Raw genomic sequence first — 14,913 nt, forward strand, 5'->3', positions numbered from 1 at the left:
TACTTTTACCTGCAGTTGAGTATCTTCTCTAATGTAGTATTGGTACTTTTACTTTAATAATGGACCTGAAGACTCTTGACGTCACGTCCCGACCGGAAGTCCGCAGCGCTGAGTCAGCTCAGGCGGACCGGAAGCAAAACAAACAGCGGGGCGCAGGCGCAGAAGCAGCCTGAACTCGCGCTGCGGAGGCAGCTTATTAAAAATAAAAAGTTTACTTGATTTGTTTTATGTTCTTTGCCGGAAACTGAAGTCCGAAAGCTGTTTCAGCGAACGGGACACGAGGCCGCGCGAGACACGAGGCCGCGCGAGACCTGCAGCACTCGCGGAAGTGCAGTGAGAAAGGTGGGAATTTAAAATATACAAAGTTTTATTAATTGTTTCTTCACAGCTGTTTGACTCAGAGAAGCGGTTTCAAGTTCTACTAAAAGGAGTAATTATACAAAATATTGATTATGTATTTACTACACCATAGTGTTATTTCGTATACATTACAATTTATATTTTAAAAGTGCCTTTGACACAGCATATACAATTATGTAAATTATTATTCAGTTTTATCTGTTAACGGGATGAAAAAACAAATTATACCGCAGAATCCAGCTACTTTAGAACAGTAGAAGTACTAAAACACTATTAAAATACTTTAAATACTCCTACAAGTAAAAGTCCTGCATTCAAATACAGAAGTTTAAAGTATCATAAGTAAATAATAAATATTCTATCAGATCTTCATGTGTTTTTTCGTCTCCGTCCTGTGAAGAACACGGATCTCTAAAAAGGACATCCTGTTTTCAACTGTGTGACAAACGTTTTTTCCAGCTGATCAAAAAGGATTTTTAAAGAGGATTTTATCAAAGAAACTGAACAATATACAGCTGAGCAGCTGGAACCCAATATTTTATAAAATGATAAAATAATTAAAACTGGGAACATGAACTCTGACATGTTTAAGACTGAGCAAAAAGAAATATGTAATTTTATTATTATAGTGTAATAATGTAAATATGCTAACTATTATTTGTACTATTAATGACATGTGACATTTAGGCAGATTTTGATAACGTCTTTAATGTTTTTTATGTCTAACAAACAACTTTATTGTAGAAACTAAAGATAATTAATTTGTCAGACTGATATTCAAGCATGTTAAAGATTTAAAGAGCCGAAAACCAGTTGGATTTTTTCTCAAGCTGCAGGAAAACATCAGTGATTTAACTTGTTGTTGCTACACCCTCTTTACTGGTTTCTCAGCTATGAAGTTCAACCAGCTGCTGGTCCTGTTGGTGGGCGGGGCCTTCTTCCTGGCCATGATGTCACTGTACCGCATGCTGGAGATGACGCAGGGGGTGAAGCTTCCGCACTCGGAGACACCAGCTGGACCGGAGGACAACGTGAGTGGACTGAATGACTCGAGACAGTTGCTGAATATTATGAGATTGTGTAAATATTATCGAGGTAATGTTGTACGATAAGTTGATACTCGATCTTCAATAGTGTACGAAATGATGACTGTCACCTGTCGGTAGGATTTGTCCCGCCTTAAGCAGCAGATTGATAAATTGGAGCGTCTCCTTAGCGACAACAACCGCCTGGTCGCTACGCTGCGCGACTCACTGTTTTCCCGCCAAGCATCACGGGTAAAAGGAGTTGCGGCCAATGTTAGCTCAGGCTCCGCCCACAGCCAAGCTGTCGCTCTGCCTGGCTGCCGATTGGCCGAAGAGATGAAGGACGGAGCCGATGGAGTCCAGGTTAGCTTAGCATATTTTCTAACAGCTGTCTTCGTTTGAAATGCCTTTTTTTTTGTCGAGCATAGTGTGAAATATATTCTCAGTAAACAGAACATTCTGTGTAATAACTTTTATTAAAAATATTTGTGTGTGTTTGTGTCTCAGCTGCTGGACGTTTACGACCTGCTGCCGTTCGACAACCCCGACGGCGGCGCCTGGAAACAAGGATTTGAGATCAGTTACAAAGGCGACGAGTGGGACGAGCAGCCGCTGGAGCTGATCCTGGTTCCTCACTCGCACAACGACCCCGGTGAGAAACGACGAGAGGCCAGAAGGTGGCCCTAAAAACATAAAACCTACACACACAAAAAAACCTTTTGAGATTATTTGGTTTCCCGCGTTTTTTTAATTGTTAAAAAATAATTCTTTCACGACATATTTTGTGGCAGAATGTCTCCGGAATGAGTAGTTTATTTAATTTTTATTTCGTTTTGCACCGTTTTGCCCTTGTGTGTGTGCGTTTCAGGCTGGTTGAAGACGTTTGAGAATTACTATCAGGACCAGACGAAGCACATCCTCAACAACATGCTGATCAAACTGACTGAAGACAGCAGGTACCGATGCCCATCTTCATCTTCATCATCATTTCATCAGCACTTAAATGTCCCTTACCGATAGCACTTTGTTGTTTAGCACTCTAGTAGCACTTAAATGTCCCTTACCGATAGTACTCTGTAGTTTAACGTTATTGAAGAAATTGTACTTGCTTGATTCTTGTTGTTCTGAGTTTGGACTCATGGTTTAATGCACTTATTGTAAGTCGCTTTGGATAAAAGCATCAGCTGAATGACATGTAATGTAATGTAATGTAATCTGTGGTGGAGAAGATCTTTGTTTCACCTTCTCTAATCAAACAGCTGTTCTTGGTTTCTTGCTTATATTTCCATAGTTCATGTTTATCAGAGATGATTCACAGTGTCACATGTTCTGTTGTTCAGGAGGAAGATGATTTGGGCCGAAATCAGTTATTTCTCCAAATGGTGGAACAACATCGACGAGCAGAAGAGAGAGATGGTCAAACGGTAAGTTTGAGTTTTACAACTAAAACCACCAAAAGTCAAACAAATGATAACATTTCTTTATTTTTCACTTTTTAGCTTCTCTTCATACTTGAAGATTCACTCTTCATTTCTAAATAAATAACAGAAGTTAAAATTGAATTTGAAGTGAAAACATTTATTGTTATTTATAAGATATTATATATATTATTCTCTTTTTATTTTTATTTTTATATATTATATTTTTTGTTTTTTAGTTTCTTTTTATAATACTAATAATATTCTTATTTAAAGTATATAGTATTATTAGTAATATTATTATTAGTAGTAGTATCATTAGTAATAGTAGTATTAATATTAGGAGTATTATTATTGTTATTATGATTATAATAAGTAGTAGTATTATTAGTAATGGATTTATTTATTAGTATTAGTTACTTAATAATAATAATATTACTACTAGTTAGTATTAATATTATTATAATAATATTATTAAAGTATTTAATCACATACTTAAATATTCACGTATTGTCAATATTTAATAATCGTGTGTTTATTGATTTGTTTTTCTCGTCTGCCTGCCGCTCTGTGATTGGTCAGCCTGGTGAAGGCGGGGCAGCTGGAGCTGGTGACGGGCGGCTGGGTGATGGCGGATGAGGCGAACTCCCACTACTTCGCCCTGTTGGACCAGCTGATCGAGGGACACCAGTGGATCCAGCGTCACCTGGGTTCGTGTCGCCTCCACGACGCTTCGTGTCCTTTCGCCGCCGCGCCGGTCGCTTTAAACGTCGTCCCTCTGTCCAGGTGTGAAGCCCAGCAGCGGTTGGGCGGTGGATCCGTTCGGCCACTCCCCCTCCATGGCCTACCTGCTGAAGGGGGCGGGGCTTAGCAACATGGTCATCCAACGAGCTCACTACGCCGTCAAGAAGCACTTCGCCCAGCAACAGACACTCGAGTTTCTGTGGCGACAGAACTGGGGTGTGTTATATATACGATATATATTTTAATGTTATGAAAATCCAATTAAGATATCAAATAAATAAACAGATGATACAATTAATTACATAATAATAATGGTAATAGTTCAATAAAGAATTTACACAGTAATAAAATACAATAAAACAAGTGAATGAAATAAAATAATAAATAAGATCATATAACTAAATCCCACTCAACCAAAACAATAGTAAAACAAAAATGTAATTTGAATAAATAAAATATAAAGAATTAAAATCTAGAAAAACATTAAATGTGTTTATTAATAATGTATTATTGTTGATATTAATGACTGAGATTATGTAAAACTGTGCTTTGTTTCTATAACTCCACCCACTTCCTTTGGGTCAGACTCCTCCCCCCGTAGTGACATCACGTGTCACATGATGCCGTTCTACAGCTATGACGTGCCGCACACGTGCGGTCCAAACCCGGCGGTTTGTTGTCAGTTTGATTTCCACCGGCTGAAGGGGGGGCGGGCCTCCTGTCCATGGAGGATAGCACCTCAGCCAATCACAGAGCAGAACATCAAGGAGCGGTAAGCAGGGGGCAATTATAATAATAATAATATTGATTATAATTCTTATAATACTGATGACAACATGGTGATGTCATGGCTATGGCGTTGCGTCCTCAGCGCCCTCCTCCTGCTGGATCAGTACCGCCAGAAGTCGCGCCTCTTCCGCTCGCCCGTCCTTTTCGTTCCACTCGGCGACGACTTCAGGTTCGTGGAGTCGAGCGAGTGGGACGCTCAGTTCGGTAACTACCAGGCGCTCTTCGACTACTTCGACCAGCACCCGGAGCTCCACGTCAAGGTGAGGCACCTGGGGAGGGGGCGGGGCTTGAGAGGAGAGATAAACAAACAGCCGCTGTCTCTTTAAATGTTTCTTCTTCTCTGTTTTCAGGCTCGTTTCGGGACGCTCTCGGATTACTTCGGAGCTCTTCATCGGCGTCTGAACGCGGCAGGAACGACTCTGCCGACTCTCCGTGGCGACTTCTTCACGTACGCCGACCGAGACGACCATTACTGGAGCGGCTACTTCACCTCCAGGCCGTTTTACAAGCGCCTCGACAGAACGCTCGAGGCAACGCTCAGGTACCCTATCTCACCTGTGACCCAGGTGCATTCATTAATTAATGACCCAGGTACCCTATCTCACCTGTGACCCAGGTACTTTCATTAATTAATGACCCAGGTACCCTATCTCACCTGTAACCCAGGTACATTCATTAAACGTTCATTAATTAATGACCCAGGTACCCTATCTCACCTGTGACCCAGGTACTTTCATTAATTAATGACCCAGGTACCCTATCTCACCTGTAACCCAGGTACATTCATTAAACGTTCATTAATTAATGACCCAGGTACCCTATCTCACCGGTGCGTTATTTAAAGTAAATTTGTTGTGCTTTTTAAATTATTGTTTTTTAATTGTATTTAATTACATTTGTGACTTAATGTTTTATTTGTTTGTACCTTTTCATTCCCTTGAAATGTTCTCACCATGTTTTCTGTGAATCTTAATGATTTTTTTTTTTTCCGACAGAGCGACAGAAATCCTCTTCAGCTTGACGTTAGCTGAAATGCGGCGGTTTCACGGCGACGACCGTCTGGTCGCAGATTTCCCAACGAGCAAACACTTCCAGCGTCTGACGGCGGGGCGACGGAACTTAGCGCTGTTCCAGCACCACGACGCGGTCACCGGCACCGCCCGCGACCCCGTGGTGGTCGACTACGGCACCAGGTGACTACTTCCTGGTAGCAACCTAGCCTGTTAGTATGAAGCATGTTAGCATAACAGGTGAGGTTAAAATGTATTAGCTTGTTAGTATCTAAGCTAGTAGTAAAGAGCTGATCAAGAAAGATTTAACATTTATTTTGGTAATTCAATCTAAAGTCGACAGTGTTAGCATGTTAGCTTAGGATGATAACTAGCATGTGTTGGCATGTTAACTAGCATGTTAGGTAGCAGGTGTTAGCATACATAAATATTGTTTACTGAATTTTCTTGAGATATATATATATATATATATAACATATTATTTGTTCCCACATTTTTGGATTTCAGATGTTTCTAAATGTAGCTTTTATTTTCAGTGTTAGCATTTGTAGCACTTGGAGCTCTTTAGCATTAGCTTGTGTTTGTTTGTCCCTCCATGCTCTCAGTTGAAGGACGGCATCGCCACGGGAAAGGTTTGAGGTACCGCCGGCTTAGTGTGACTCATTAGCATTAGCTTCCCATCACGCCCTTTCATTTAGCGTTAGCTTCCCATCACGCCCATTCATTTAGCGTTAGCTTCCCATCACGCCAATTCATTTAGCGTTAGCACCATCACTGTTTCATTGTCGTCTTTGTGTTTTAAATAAAGTTGGAAAGCACACTTGTCAACAGTTTAGAACTTAAAGAATACTTTAATAATCAATCAATAAAGTCACATTTGCATTTTGAATAAATTCAATAAAATAAAGGAGAAATAAAGGAAAATGTCTGAACTCAAAACAAAGAAAATCCAAACATTTATCATTAAAAATTAACAGAAACTCAAAGAACTAAAATGTATTTTATTTTACAGGTTGTTTCGCTCGATCTTGAACCTTCACCAGGTGCTGCAGAGCTCCGCCCACTGGCTGCTCCTATCGGACAAGAGCCAGTACCACCACGACCAATCAAAACCCTTCATGCAAATGGTGACTTTTTACCACTTCTTCTGTGCTGAACATTGAATAAACAGAATATTGTCTGAAATATCAAAAAGAGAAAAAGTTCACCTGCGAATAACAACAAACCGTATGTCTCCATCACACCTGTAGCTTTCAGAAATATGAACAGGTACAGATGTAAAGTTGGGTTTGTAAATAATACTAATAAATGTTGTGGTAAATGTTTTTAAGGATGACGTGATGTCAGCGCAGGACGCTCTGCCCCGGAAGATGCCACTCAAGCTCAGTGATGAGCCCAGGTGAGATGGGCGGGGCTTACAGACTGGAGAGGCGGAGTCAGACTAGCTTGCGTTCTTTTTTAATTTTTTTTATTAATGACTCAGATAGGACGGAGTCACAGCAGCTCCGTCATTTACTCATTTAGCTAAATGCTATTAGCATAACGTCTTAGAATTTAAGGACTGTAATTTTAGTAATTTTCGATCATCGATCGTGTTTGTTTCAGGTCATTGATCGTCTTCAACCCGACAGAGCAGCTTCGTTCGTCCGTCGTCAGCGTCGTCGTCGACTCTCCGGGCGCTCGCGTTGTCGATGCAGAAACGGGTCGACCAATGACGACACAGATATCTGCGGTGTGGGCAGAGCCAAGCCGTGCGTCCACAGAACATTTCCAGGTTAACAACAGTTGGATTTTATTCAATTATTTAATGTATGTATTTTGATCTGTAATTTAATTTAATTATTATTATTGTGATTACAACATTTTTACGTTTATTCCTGGTTCATATTAAGCCCCTCCCATGAACAGGGATTGTCCAATCAGAGCTGAGTAACTTTTACATTTTCATCTCCAGCTCGACTTTGTGGTCGAACTTCCTCCTCTGTCACTCGTTGTGTATCATGTGACCAAAGCCTCCGTAGACTCCGCCCACCGGGCCCAGTACACCTTCCATCGCCGTGGCAACCCACCGGCAGTCCAATCCGAACACTTCCAGGTGTCCAGCCCAGAGGGACCTGAGGCCGACGCCCCCCTGTCGCTTAGCAACAAGCACGTCCAAATATGGAGCTCCCCGGAGACCGGCCTGCTGCAGGTCAGACCTTTCAAAATAAAAGTATTTCTAGAGAGTTAATTTAATATAAACATGTTTCATTGGATAAAAGGGAAAATCACAACAAATAGATTAAAATACAATTTGTATTTCAACAAACTTTTATGTAATATTTTCAGAGATTTATTGATTAATCAAAACCCATAAATGTATATAATTCCTTAAAGTACAAAATGCAGCATATATTTTTAAAAGCTAAGGCCTCCGGTCAATATTTGTCATAGTTTTCTGTGGTTAATTGATTTCCAATAATAAATATGCATATATAAAAATATATATTATATACATTTGCATCAAGGAATCATATGTGTCCACGACCATGTTGATCAGAGGATTAAAATAATGGAAATAAAGTTTCCTTTGACTTGTAGAAGCTGCAGCTGCGTTCTGGTCTACTCCGTCGGGTCCAGGTCCAGTTCCTGTGGTACGGAACCAGAACCCAAACGGAGAAGAGCGGGGCTTACCTGTTCCTGCCGGGGGATAAGGGGGCCCAGGTGAGACCAGAACCAATCTGAACCTGGTCAGAACAGAACCAGAACCAATCTGAACCAGGTCAGACCAGGACTGAATTCTTCCCCACCCCCATGCAGCCCTACTCGTCCTTGGATCCCCCCTTGGTTCGGGTCTCCAGAGGTCCGGTCTTCTCTGACATCACTTCCTGTTTCCAGCACTTCTCCCACACGGTCCGCCTGCTCCACCTGGACGGTAACGAGACCCCTTTAATTTAAACAGTGTCTTCAGGGGAGGATTTCAAAATAAAAGTCTCCCGCCTGCATCTGCCCCAGGGCATGCTGGGAGATCCCTGGAGATTTCCAACACGGTGGACATCAGGTCAGAGGTCAACCGGGAGCTCGTCATGCGGCTCGTCAGCGACGTCGCCAATAGCAACCGCTTCTACACCGACCTCAACGGTTTCCAGGTTAATTTGCATATCAGCTGTTAAAAGTGTATTGATTTAACATTGATATTGTATTCATTGATTAATTATTGAGATTTTACTCATTGATTATTGATTGAATATTGATAATTTACTCATGAATTATTCATAGATTGTTGATATATTATTGAGAGTTTACCGATTGATTTTTTCAGGGTTTATTGATGGATCTTTTATATATATTATTCAGCGTTTATTAATTAATTATTAATAGTTTACTGATTGAATACTGAGAGTTTACTTATTGATAACATTAATTATTGAGTGTTCATTAATTGATTATTGATAGTTTACTGATATATTATTGATTGATCTTGATTAGCGATAGTGAATTTTATTAGATTATTGATAGATTTTTTATAGTGATACTGACAGATTATTGAATGAGATTTCTAATAGATTATGGACTGATTATTGATCCCTGTGTAGATGCAGCAGCGGCGGACCCTGTCCAAGCTCCCCCTGCAGGCCAACTTCTACCCGATGAGCTCGGCGGCGTTCCTTCAGGACGCGGCGTCCCGCGTGTCGCTGCTGTCGGCTCAGAGTCAGGCGGTTGCGTCACTCCGGCCAGGTGAGTCGTTTCTAATAATTATGATCGCAAACATCTTTATTAATCCCTGTTAAAAGCCCAGGAAACCCAAAGCTTTCCCTTTAAGACAAAGAATAATTAAATAAATATGTCTATGAAATACATAAATGAGGAAATAAATATATTACTAAATGTAAATATAAATACATATATTAGCCAATATATTTAATAAATACATTATTTTCTTTAAAAAAGGTTGTTTATTTATTTCAGGGGACCTTTATGTGCTAATGTATTTCTCAGCTCTTTATATTTATTTTGTGGGGTATCTCAGTTATCTGCTGGTTACCTGCTGGAAGGTGGAATCCCGTTGTTAGTATTGTAAACTTCTGATAAACCTTTAAACTTATCGATCACTTCCTGTTTCTGGACTTACGGGTTCAGGAGTCTCACCTGGACCTGATTGTCTCAGGTGAGACTTAAATGCCCCTCGAAGTTGAAACAGGAACGTGGAAACGTGAAGTGATCTGAGAACGGAGCACAAATTCCTGACCTCTGACCTTTGACCTGTGCAGGTGAGCTGGAGGTGGTGCTGGACCGGCGGCTGCAACAGGACGATAACCGCGGCCTCGGTCAGGGCGTCACCGACAACAAGCTGACAGCGAGTCTCTACCACCTGCTGCTTGAGGACAGGAGGGGCGGGGCTCAGGTGAGGGGGTGGGGCTAAGGTAAAGGGGCGGGACACAACATTGGTCCTGATGTGGTTATTAGTAAGTCTCTTGTCAATGTTTCTGGAGCTATATACAGTATGTATATATATATATATATATATATATATATATATATATATATATATATATATATATATATATACATACATATATAAAAATGTATATATATATTTTTTAAATGTATATATTAAAGATTATAGTACATCAGTTTGGACATTTCCAATAGGTTTAGTTTGTTATGTTTCTCATTCTTTCTTCAGTTTTTATTTACATACATATACATATACAGTACATATATTCTTATTTATACGTTTATATCACATTATTTTTATTTTCAGTTTTCTTCTTTTATTTTTTGTATGTTTTTTTAAATCTAACAGGAAGTGGGAGGAGCCTCAGTGGAACACCTGTCACTGCTCGCCCACCTGATCTCGCTCTCCCTCAGCCACCCGCCAATGACCATGGTCACCTCGAGTGACAGCCAGGTGCCGAAGCTCCACCGCTTCCTGCCGCTCCGCTCGTCGCTGCCGTGCGACGTTCACCTGCTGAACCTGAGGACGCTGGAGGACTCACAGGTAACACCTGGAAACAGTAGCACGATGTTTTCAGGAATGTATCTTAACATTAACAGAATATGTCCACAAATGAAAACTAATGAATAAATAAACTGGAAAACTTCAGTAGCCGATTGAAATAATTGTAAATGTATTACATTTATATTTATAATAAAATTACACCTGAAACGATAATAATCAGTAATAATAATTATAACTCTTACACTGTTTTTTGTAGTTTTGTCAACATAAAACAAATTGTTTGTTTGTTTGTTTGTGGCAAACAGAAAGCAGAAAGTCCGTCGCAGGAAGTGGCTCTCCTCCTCCACAGGAAGGGCTTTGACTGTAGCTCCACCCCCGATGTGGAACTCCAGTGCACGTGGAGCGTGCACGAGGAGGTGGAAGACAACACACACGTTATTAATTAGTTTTATATTTATTTTAAATTATTTTGACTAAAATTTAAAAAATAATGTTAATGTTTTTATTATTATTATTTAATATTCTGTTGATATTTATTTAAAAATTGTTTGTTTTATTTTCTTGAAAGCTTTTTAAAAAATTTAATTAAATATATGAATATAATTAGTTTTACTCCATTGTTTTTGTTCTAGGTGAACTTGGCAGATCTTTTCTTTCCTCTCCGCTTCCGCTCGCTCCGCCGGTCGAATCTCACGCTGCTGCGAGAAGACGATGAACCGGAATCCGCCCGGCGACAGCAGACCTGCCTGCGACCAATGGAAATCAGCGCTTTCCGCGTCGAGCTCGACTGAATAACGAGACTTTTTGCGATTAGTCGACGATCAGAAACTAGGAATATTATTAAAACAAACAAATAATCCGTTAAACATTAATGTAAAAAAGAAACAACACACCAAAACTAGAAAGTTAAAGATTATTACACTTTTTAAATTTAACGTAAGCAGCTGAGCTTTAAAAGAAGAAAATAAGTCCAACTGAAGATCTGGCAAACTTTCTATCAACAAAGTTTTTAATGCAAAAATAAAAAAGGGAAAAGCAATGAAATACACAAATATTGAAATTATTCTTTACAAATATAAATTTACAAAACAGAAAAAGAGAACACATGAAGGAGTTGAATATTTTCTCAGATTTTTATTTTGTAAACTTGATTAATGTGACACTATTTACATCTTTCCACTGTGAACACGGAAATAATCTTCCACAGGTAAAAATAAAAGGTCAGTTTGAATTTCACAGTTCAGTGTAAAGGTCACAGAGAGATAAACGCAATATATCTGATAATCACTGAAATGAATGTGTGGGTGTGTGCATGGGGGGGGGGGGTGTTTCAAAAAACTTTCCTTCAATGCGTTTGTTTATTTTTGTGTAATTTTCAGACGTAATTGTTTCCAAAATGCACATATTCACTTGAAGCTGTGTCTACGGTGCATGAATGTAAGTCGCTTTGGATAAAAGCATCAGCTAAATGAAATGTAATGAATATTCATTTAAATATAATTTTCTGTATTTACTGTGAAAGGGACATTTTTGGGAAACTATCGAATCTTCTGGGTATTTTTTTAATTTAGAAATTCTCTATATTTTTTATAAAGAGGTTTATTGTTTAAACATATCTGAAAATAAATAAATAATGTTTTACTTGAAACTTTTAGATTTTCTTGTTTATGTTGGTACAAATTCATGTTTTTATTACAAAATAAATTATTGTATAATTTTCCTTGTTCACGATTGTTTTTTTTCCAAAGCTTTTTATATGAATTTATCCTACAGAGAGCTTTTCTGTGTTGCCGGGCAGATTTATATGAATCTTCCCTTTCCTCTGATGTCATAAATCGACCTTTTAGCTGATTAAATATTTACAGCCTCCATAAAATAACTTCTGTGTCACAGTCCATCAGTGAGAGATTAAATATTCACCCATCACAAAGTTTTATTGTTTTGTGTGTTTCAGCTCCGAGTTAAAATTCTTTAAAGTGAAGCCTAAGTTTCATGTGTTAAAGATGTATTCTCTCTGCTGACCACCAGGGGGCGACTCCTCTGGTTGTATAAAAGAGAACATCTTCCCTGAGGTTCGGGGACTGTCCCAAAAAGGCCAAATTAAGCACAAGGGGGCCACTTTGCAGTTTTGAAAAATAATTACTAAACAGGTTGCCCTTTAATGCTCCTATATATTAGTGAAAGGTGAATAGGACGCTTTTTAAAGATGATAGCTCGCCAGAAGGTTTACAGACAGGGATCTTGGGGACAAAGTTCGAGCCCTAAGATGTTATGTTGGCTGCCATTTTTAGACTCTTTTAGCTATTTGAGTTATGCATGTTTGAATATGGGGATAATTGGGGAGTTTTTAGCAAATCGGATGAGTTTGAATTTTCAGCTAAATCTGTTCCTTGTTTACCTGATAATTCAAATAACTGAAGTTGGTCCGATCCTTTTCATTTTCACACCAGTGAATCTAGAGGTCGAGAGGACAGTACCGTCCAAATATCAGCGTCTTCTAGGCCAAATGTACTCACATCTGATGTTATGTGTTTATTCGTCACGCAGGAAAGAGAATAAATTATGACACGATAACAGAAAACAGGGTAAATATGTGTTTTTTAAGAAAGAATGAATAAAAGAAAAAAAACAAGATGGCGCTGGTTGTAACATCTTGAACGTCAACTACCGTAAATCGTCAGAGAAGAAGAAGTGGAGCCGGAAGTGACGTTCAGCCGGTAAACAGACGTTTCAGGGAAAGTTTCTTCAGATGTTGAGACCCTACAGACTTCTTCATGAGTGCGCAGGTGAGCTTCAGTTAAAAAAAAAAAAAAACACCTGAAACCTCAACACGCTTCTGCTTCATTGAACTCCGCTTGCCGCGTGCGAGCAGCCGGAGTAAATACGTGTTTTAATAAGTGTGCGCGTGCGTAATGAATGGTCACGTTGACGCCGAAATGAAGTCCTTTTGCATTTGATGTTATTTATTACTTCCTGACGTTGCTCGGGAGGGAACTGTTTAAGTGTGAAGCATTCCAGATGCTCGAGCTTCAGAGCTCCTCTGCTTCGCCCCTCGCGAGGAGCCGAGGCGGCGCATCGTGTTAAGGACCAGCCTCCAGTCAAAGTCCAGGAGTCCCCTTTCTAGAGTCCAGGAGTCCCCTTTCTAGAGTCCAGGATCTCCTTTCTAGAGTCCAGGATCTCCTTTCTAGAGTCCAGGAGTCCCAAGTCCCCTTTCTAGAGTCCTGGAGTCCCGAGTCCCCTTTCTAGAGTCCAGAAGTCCCGAGTCCCCTTTCAAGTGTCCAGGGTCCCGAGTCCCCTTTCTAGAGTCCAGGATTCCCAAGTCCCCTTTCTAGAGTCCAGGGTCCCGAGTCCCCTTTCTAAAGTCCTGGAGTCCCGAGTCCCCTTTCTAGAGTCCAGGGTCCCGAGTCCCCTTTCTAAAGTCCTGGAGTCCCGAGTCCCCTTTCTAGAGTCCAGGAGTCCTGAGTCCCCTTTCTAAAGTCCTGGAGTCCCGAGTCCCCTTTCTAGAGTCCAGAAGTCCCGAGTCCCCTTTCAAGTGTCCAGGGTCCCGAGTCCCCTTTCTAAAGTCCAGGGTCCCGAGTCCCCTTTCTAGAGTCCAGGAGTCCCGAGTCCCCTTCCCAGGGTCCAGAGTCCCCTTTCTAGAGTCCAGGAGTCCAGAGTCCCCTTTCTAGTGTCCAGGGTCCCGAGTCCCCTTTCTAGAGTCCAGGAGTCCAGAGTCCCCTTTCTAGTGTCCAGGGTCCCGAGTCCCCTTTCTAAAGTCCAGGAGTCCTGAGTCCCCTTTCTAGAGTCCAGGAGTCCCGAGTCGCCTTCCTAGACTCCAGGGTCCAGAGTCCCCTTTCTAGAGTCCAGACTACACAGTGTAAATATACAAACAGATGCATATGTTGTTCTTTAGGTGTGTTGTTGTTCTTCAGGTGTGTGTTTTTCTTCAGTTGTGTGTGTGTTCTTCTTCAGGTGTGTGTTGTTCTTCTTCAAGTGTGTGTGTTATTGTTCTTTTTCAGGTGTGTGTGTTGTACTTCGCTAAGAGCGTGGAGCTGACTGGACTGAAGGAGGAGGAGTTTGTTGCTGTGCCGACACCAATCAGCAGCCGGGACCTCTGGAGGCTGTTGTTACAGCGACACCCAAGGTACTGCGATGAGGTCACTGTACAGAGATCAATAACACTGATCGGTGTGTGTTTAATGTGTGTGTGTGTGCGTGTGTGTAGACTCTCTCTCCTGCAGCATCAGGTGGTGTTGGCGGTGCGTCAGCAGTACGTTGCCATCGGCGACCAGGTGGTAACCCTGGAAGACGGGGACGAGGTCGCCGTGGTGCCACCGCTCAGCGGAGGATAAACACAAGCAGTGAGATACTGATCTGAATCAATCGGAGATCAATAAGTGTTTCATGGTCATCAGTTTGTTGAATCTCATGTGTTTAGTCTCAGATGGAGGAGTCGGGGGGGCGGAGCGACATCTTCAAGTTGAGCCGTGATTGGCTCTCTGTACAGGAAGTGGTCAGCGCCGTCGGCAGCTCTTCCTGTGGAGCCATTTCATTATTCATAGGTTCAGACGTTATTTATTAACAGCAGCATTTTAATATAAAATGTTATTCTTTACATGTATTACATATTTTATAAAATTAGAATG

General features: G+C 40.7%; 3 protein-coding genes across 4 annotated transcripts in view; all 3 read left to right on the plus strand.

The window, feature by feature from the left end:
- Positions 1-106: 106 nt before the first annotated feature.
- On the plus strand, positions 107-11,936 carry man2a1 (mannosidase, alpha, class 2A, member 1). Of its 2 annotated transcripts, XM_034546947.1 has the most exons (24): positions 107-342; positions 1,252-1,391; positions 1,527-1,748; positions 1,893-2,037; positions 2,254-2,341; positions 2,726-2,809; positions 3,386-3,513; positions 3,590-3,763; positions 4,133-4,319; positions 4,419-4,596; positions 4,687-4,877; positions 5,332-5,529; positions 6,359-6,473; positions 6,678-6,745; positions 6,952-7,120; positions 7,301-7,537; positions 7,927-8,049; positions 8,146-8,260; positions 8,341-8,474; positions 8,922-9,063; positions 9,597-9,730; positions 10,133-10,327; positions 10,594-10,704; positions 10,921-11,936. In XM_034546947.1, exons 2-24 carry the CDS (start codon positions 1,254-1,256, stop codon positions 11,077-11,079), a joined length of 3,435 nt encoding a protein of 1,144 aa, XP_034402838.1. In that variant the 5' UTR covers positions 107-342; positions 1,252-1,253; the 3' UTR covers positions 11,080-11,936. The 2 variants fall into 2 exon arrangements, with proteins under 2 accessions (XP_034402838.1, XP_034402840.1); XM_034546949.1 differs by lacking the exon at positions 107-342 and having other exon boundaries at positions 1,276-1,391; positions 1,577-1,748.
- Positions 11,937-12,984: 1,048 nt separating this feature from the next.
- On the plus strand, positions 12,985-14,628 carry LOC117740035 (molybdopterin synthase sulfur carrier subunit). The gene is made up of 3 exons (XM_034546157.1): positions 12,985-13,074; positions 14,287-14,411; positions 14,493-14,628. The coding sequence occupies exons 1-3, from the start codon at positions 13,063-13,065 to the stop codon at positions 14,617-14,619; spliced, it is 264 nt and encodes an 87-aa protein (XP_034402048.1). The 5' UTR covers positions 12,985-13,062; the 3' UTR covers positions 14,620-14,628.
- Positions 12,999-14,913, plus strand: part of LOC117740034 (molybdopterin synthase catalytic subunit) — a 3,600-nt gene continuing 1,685 nt past the window's right edge. Inside the window, exons 1-4 of the mRNA XM_034546156.1 lie at positions 12,999-13,074; positions 14,287-14,411; positions 14,493-14,628; positions 14,706-14,829. Of these exons, the coding sequence (XP_034402047.1) occupies positions 14,712-14,829 (118 nt within the window). The 5' untranslated portion in view covers positions 12,999-13,074; positions 14,287-14,411; positions 14,493-14,628; positions 14,706-14,711. The remainder of the gene's footprint in view (positions 13,075-14,286; positions 14,412-14,492; positions 14,629-14,705; positions 14,830-14,913) is intronic.

The sequence above is a fragment of the Cyclopterus lumpus genome, chromosome 12 (genome assembly GCF_009769545.1).
Source record: "Cyclopterus lumpus isolate fCycLum1 chromosome 12, fCycLum1.pri, whole genome shotgun sequence".
NCBI lineage: Eukaryota > Metazoa > Chordata > Actinopteri > Perciformes > Cyclopteridae > Cyclopterus > Cyclopterus lumpus.

What these genes read in the sequence shown, in the direction of transcription:
- LOC117740035 (XM_034546157.1), top strand. An exon ending in TTGTTACAGCGACACCCAAG is followed by an intron (nt 14,412 to 14,492) that starts GTACTGCGATGA and finishes GCGTGTGTGTAG; the next exon opens with ACTCTCTCTCCTGCAGCATC.
- man2a1 (XM_034546947.1), top strand. Translation starts at nt 1,254, where the DNA reads ATGAAGTTCAACCAGCTGCTGGTCCTGTTGGTGGGCGGGGCCTTCTTC. An exon ending in CCGCCTGCTCCACCTGGACG is followed by an intron (nt 8,261 to 8,340) that starts GTAACGAGACCC and finishes CATCTGCCCCAG; the next exon opens with GGCATGCTGGGAGATCCCTG. An exon ending in CCGACCTCAACGGTTTCCAG is followed by an intron (nt 8,475 to 8,921) that starts GTTAATTTGCAT and finishes ATCCCTGTGTAG; the next exon opens with ATGCAGCAGCGGCGGACCCT.